We start from the raw sequence: 5,042 nt of genomic DNA, 5'->3' as shown, positions 1-5,042 counted from the left end.
ACTTTGGGGGATTGGCACTACAGCATTGCCCTGCCACTAAAAGACCGAGACATAAGAATGCCTGACAACTGTGCAATTGAGCAACGAGCCTTAGGTTTGAAGAAAAGGTTCATCAGAGATAAAGACTTTCATAAAGACTACACTGCCTTCATGACAGATCTTATATCTAGAGGATATGCAAAGAGAGTCCCAGTCACAGAATTAGAGCGCCAGAAATGGGGAAGGATTAAACGTAACTTTGTTCCTGGAGATGTGGTCCTTATAGTGGATGATTCTGCACCTCGTGGTTCTTGGCTCATTGGGAGAGTCACCGGAGCTGCACCAGATGAAAGGGGGCTTGTGCGTCAGGTCTGGATTAAGACCCCAACCAGCCATGTGTGCAGACCCATCACAAAGATATGCCTTCTTCAGGAGGCCTCTGACCCATGACTATGACATTTTTGACACAGTGTGACATAACTAACTTTGAATTGACTTTAATGTTATGAGATGTACATCAGACTGACTATATTTAGGCTAAGTGCTGGTAACCTCTGGCCTATGACTGACTGACCATGTGCAGACAGAAGAAAAGAAGAGAAGACATGAGAAAATAACTTTGGTGGACTTTTGAGTATGTTATGTTGTCTCACTGGGTGTCTGTGATATGATGAAGTGTGTGTTGTGAGTTATGGTGTTGGATGTGTAATTATTACTGTAAAAATGTAATAATTAGGGGCCGGAATGTTGTGGATAGGCGTAGCTTTGGGTCACGTGGTGTCAGTAATAGTGATTGCTATATCACCTGTTCACGGCCCGAGGGAAATTTTGTGAATGAGTGGGTGATGGGGGAAGTCGACTTTTGCTGACCGCTCAAGCGTCCCAAGGCGTTCCCAGGCCAGCCGAGAGATATAATCTCTCCAGCGTGTCCTGGGTCTGCCCCGGGGCCTGCTCCCGGTGGGACATGCCTGGAACACCTCACCCAGGAGGCGCCCAGGGGGCATCCTTGTCAGATGCCCGAACCACCTCAGCTGGCTCCTTTCGATGTGGAGCAGCAGCTGCTCTACTCTGAGCCCCTCCCGGACGGCCGAACTTCTCACCCTATCTCTAAGGGAGAGGCCAGCCACCCTTCGGAGGAAGCTCATTTCTGCCGCTTGTATACGCGATCTCGTTCTTTCGGTCACTACCCACAGCTCGTGGCCATAGGTGAGGGTAGGGATTGTAACATTGTAAACATAATACAATTTTACATTATGTTACTGTCAGAGTCGGACGGTGCCCCGACCGGTCGACCTGTGTGTGTGTGTTTTTTTGTTCTCCTCTCTCGCTCCGCTTTTTCTCCGCTGCGATTGTTACCTCCGACCCGTAAGTGCTGCCACTCTGAGCTGCCTAATAAGCCTGGACGCGATCGAGACGGAGAGACGGAAGGGGACACTTCACTGATTCTAGGGAGTTTTGTGGACACACGAGGGGAGACGGGGAGAGGAGCACTGAAGGGACTTGCACTGTGGATAACTGTGGATTGATTTTGGGTTCACTGTAAATAAAGACACTGTTCAACTTAAACGAGAGGTCCGCGTCTAGGTTCGCTAACTCACCACCCTTAACAGCTACAATTTAACATCATGTAAAATTGTAACATCATGTTTACAATGTTACAATTTGTAAATTGTAACATTGTAAACATAATGTTACAATTTTATATGATGTTAAACTGTAACATAATGTAAAATTGTAACATTATGTTTACAATGTTACAATTTTACATTATGTTAAATTGTTACATAAGCTCTTCTGGTGTCTGGTGGCAGTGGTGGAAGCCATCATGCCTCAGGACTACTACACCAAGAATCTGGTGGCCTCTCAGGTCAGCAGACACACTCACCTGCTTGCCTGCTGTGATCTGTTTTAGTGATCAGTGAGGCTGATCTCTGTGAGTCTTTGTGCTCAGGCGGACCAGCGCGTGCTGAAGGACTTCATGGCGGAGAAGCTTCCTCGCCTGGCATCTCACTTTGAGGATCACAACATTGAGGTCTCTCTGGTCACCTTCAACTGGTTCCTGGTGGTTTTTGTGGAGAGTCTGCCCAGCGACATCCTGATGCCTCTGTGGGACGCCTTCCTGTATGAGGGTACCAAGGTACCATACACCCGAACACACCATGACAGAAATGCAGACAACACTTGAATGCACCACAGTAGTGTCCATGGAAACAAAAATGATTTTGTTTTCACCTTTAGATGTCTTTATTTACATTTTAGGAGTAATAAGACATTGTTTACTAAGCATGGGGAACTGTCATGTGACATGAAATAGGAGTGGGAAAGCAGATCATTCTAGTAACGACCTCACAGTCTACCACAAGCAGCGTAAATCCAGACGATGAGCGGGACAATGGCTTTGGGCTTGTTTCTGCAATGTGACAAATGCAGCACAGCTTTTACATCGTTTGTCTCAGGAAATAAAATCACAGTTCAGACACAGAAATATATACCACACAGGGATAAATGCTGACAACAGCTTCAGCCACGTAGATCCAACCCAAAAGTTTAATTTAAACTTAAAGCTCAACTACCAAGTAAGTTAATATTATCTGGCAACTGAGGAACCAAGTGGCTTATTGGAAATCGATCAGAGCTGTAATGAGTAAAGGGCCCAACTGCACCACAACTGAAAGAGTAATTTTATGACTCACCTCCTCAAAGTTTCCAATTAATTGTGTGGCGTGAGTGTCCTGTTATGAAATGCGTGTCTGTGCTGCAGGTGATCTTCAGATACACTCTGGCTCTGTTCAAATACAAAGAGGACGACATCCTGAAGATTCACGACAGCGTGGAGATCTACCAGTACCTACGCTTCTTCACAAAGACCGTCTCCAATGCCAGGTACGCACTCGCCTCCACCCGCCTTAATCTACGAGCTGTTACACTCTCAGAAGTGTAGCGGATGTAGCTGTTGAATCTTTGAGCTTCAAACCCTTTTTACTGAAATTTTGTGAGAAGTTTAAATTTCCCTGATCACAGTAACAACGATTTAAAGATTTTTAAGTATCTGCAGCTCTCGGATACATGTGGTCCAGTCAGTCCAGTATTTCCTGCTCAAACTGCAGTACCTGAAGTATCAAGCAGCATAAAACAGAAACACTCAAGCTGATCAGTTTCCAGTTCCTCTGTGTTGGTGACCGAGTCCTTTCCACCTGCGTGTGTCCATGCAGGAAGCTGACCAGCATCGCCTTCAACGACATGAACCCATTCCCCAGCCGGCTGCTGAGGAACCGGCGAGTGCTCCACCTGGAGCGCCTGCAGGCGGAGCTGCGTGAGCTGGAGGAGCAGCACAAGGAGTTCATCACCGAGAGCGTCGTACGGAAAGACAAAGAGCTCGACGTCATGGTGAGCGAGGACGACGAGGACCTCTGATCACACGGGACGCTTCAGCTGCTCACTTCGAGACGACGATGAGTTTTCCATGAGTTCAAGAGAATTTTACTAAACCGGCTGTTAACTGGTTTCCTTCACACCAAACACAGGATTGTGTCAGGTTCACCATCTCTACTAACACTACAAGGAAACAGACGCATACAGATTTAACTGCATCACATCTCTGAAACAAGCTTGCAGTAAACAAATGTGTACTGTGTTCACGTGTGTAATAAGTCAGGCTGCAGAAATGTGCAGATGTATTTCAGTGAATTCATTTGGATTAATATGTGATAGCTTATTTATTTCATTGCATCTTTTGCTTTATACCTAAAAATGCGTGACATTTCTAAATGTAGTCACATCCCTATGAAACATGGTTGATTATCACCTGTAGTCACAGCTGGTGATAAAGTAATTAAATGTCCAGCTATTCAAAAATAGGGCATTCTGCACAATGAGTACTTTTTGGTACTTGAAGTATATTTTGATGCTGATGCTTCAGGGCATTGTGCTGCATTGTCGAAGCTCTCTGGGCTTCCGGTTAGAACGACCTCACAGTGTTTTATTTTGATCTGGTGTAAAGTGCATTGTGCAGAAATGACAGCATGATAGTCACATGATAAAACTGACTTTTCTTTTTTTTTTATTTTACTGGGTGTGCATCTTGTTCAAATGTCTTTTTCAGCATTTGTACATAAATATTCTGTATATAAATATTTGATTTTCATTTATTTTACAGAGTCCTTTATTTTGTTTCACAAATATGACATTCATGTCAAATGACATCTGCAGACTTTATAATGACCAGCAGGGGGCAGTGTATTGCAGTCTATGAGAACATTTACTGAGACCTGTTTCATGCACTAGTTTCATGTCTCATTGAATCCAACATGATGTTGATTTTGTAAATTAAGGTCACATCTTCATCACATCTAATTTCAAAACACTGATCAATTTTTTAAAAAATGAATTCCATACCAATTGCAGGAATAAAATAGGAATAAATAACAAACGAGAAATACATACAAAACAAGAGAAAGGCACACATGAGAGGACAGGTCACATGACAGCACAGCATTATATACCCACAATTTGAACTAAATAACAGATAGCACAGGCAATGAAAACAAACGGAAATCAGAATAAATTTAAAAACTTTTATTGATGTTAACTTGAAGTGCTGAATTAGCCCTGTTGTCAGTTCAAATCACTTCAATCTATAGCGCACTTTAAGGTCTTTAGACCTTGAAAAGTAATACACTGCAAGGTAAGCTTGCAGCATCTTACTTTAAGGTCAACTGTGAAACTTTGTGGAAAGCCTGAGACAAGTTGATGAGTCAGTGAAGCACACTTCCTTCTGATGACGGCTATACTGAGGTGAGTTTTTAAGCATATCCTGAACTTTATTCATTATTAGACTTCTGACACCTGGCAAATAAACTCTCACGCGATATGAGAACATAACAGCAAAAAGCCAGTAGCTGGTACATGAATGGATAAAAATTGGATCCCTCTTAGATTGAATTGGTTGCCCTCTTATATTACGTTGTTTTGAACCTAACCGCATCCACTGAATTAATGCAGTTTTCAGGACAGTAAAAACAGAGAACTCTGATATACACAATTTCTGATTGCTGATAGTGTTT

The 5,042-nt window shown here is 43.3% G+C and overlaps 1 protein-coding gene across 1 annotated transcript; it reads left to right on the top strand.

Moving 5' to 3' along the window:
- Positions 1-1,957: 1,957 nt before the first annotated feature.
- Positions 1,958-3,393, top strand: LOC146716986 (TBC1 domain family member 2A-like). The gene is made up of 3 exons (XM_085435562.1): positions 1,958-2,116; positions 2,741-2,862; positions 3,192-3,393. Exons 1-3 carry the CDS (start codon positions 1,958-1,960, stop codon positions 3,391-3,393), a joined length of 483 nt encoding a protein of 160 aa, XP_085291688.1.
- The last annotated feature ends 1,649 nt before the right edge of the window (positions 3,394-5,042 follow it).

Source organism: Copadichromis virginalis, linkage group LG2, assembly GCF_057382275.1.
Source record: "Copadichromis virginalis isolate Kocher_CV1m ecotype Utaka linkage group LG2, C_Virginalis_male_GT1.1, whole genome shotgun sequence".
In the NCBI taxonomy this organism is placed as follows: domain Eukaryota; kingdom Metazoa; phylum Chordata; class Actinopteri; order Cichliformes; family Cichlidae; genus Copadichromis; species Copadichromis virginalis.
The sequence above is the reverse complement of the archived record's forward strand: the minus strand, read 5'-3'. Positions and strand labels throughout refer to the sequence as shown.

Coding starts and splice junctions, on each gene's coding strand:
- LOC146716986 (XM_085435562.1), top strand. CDS start 1,958: ATGGCGGAGAAGCTTCCTCGCCTGGCATCTCACTTTGAGGATCACAAC. Junction 2,117..2,740: donor TCCTGTATGAGGGTACCAAG/GTACCATACACC, acceptor TCTGTGCTGCAG/GTGATCTTCAGATACACTCT. Junction 2,863..3,191: donor AAGACCGTCTCCAATGCCAG/GTACGCACTCGC, acceptor GTGTCCATGCAG/GAAGCTGACCAGCATCGCCT.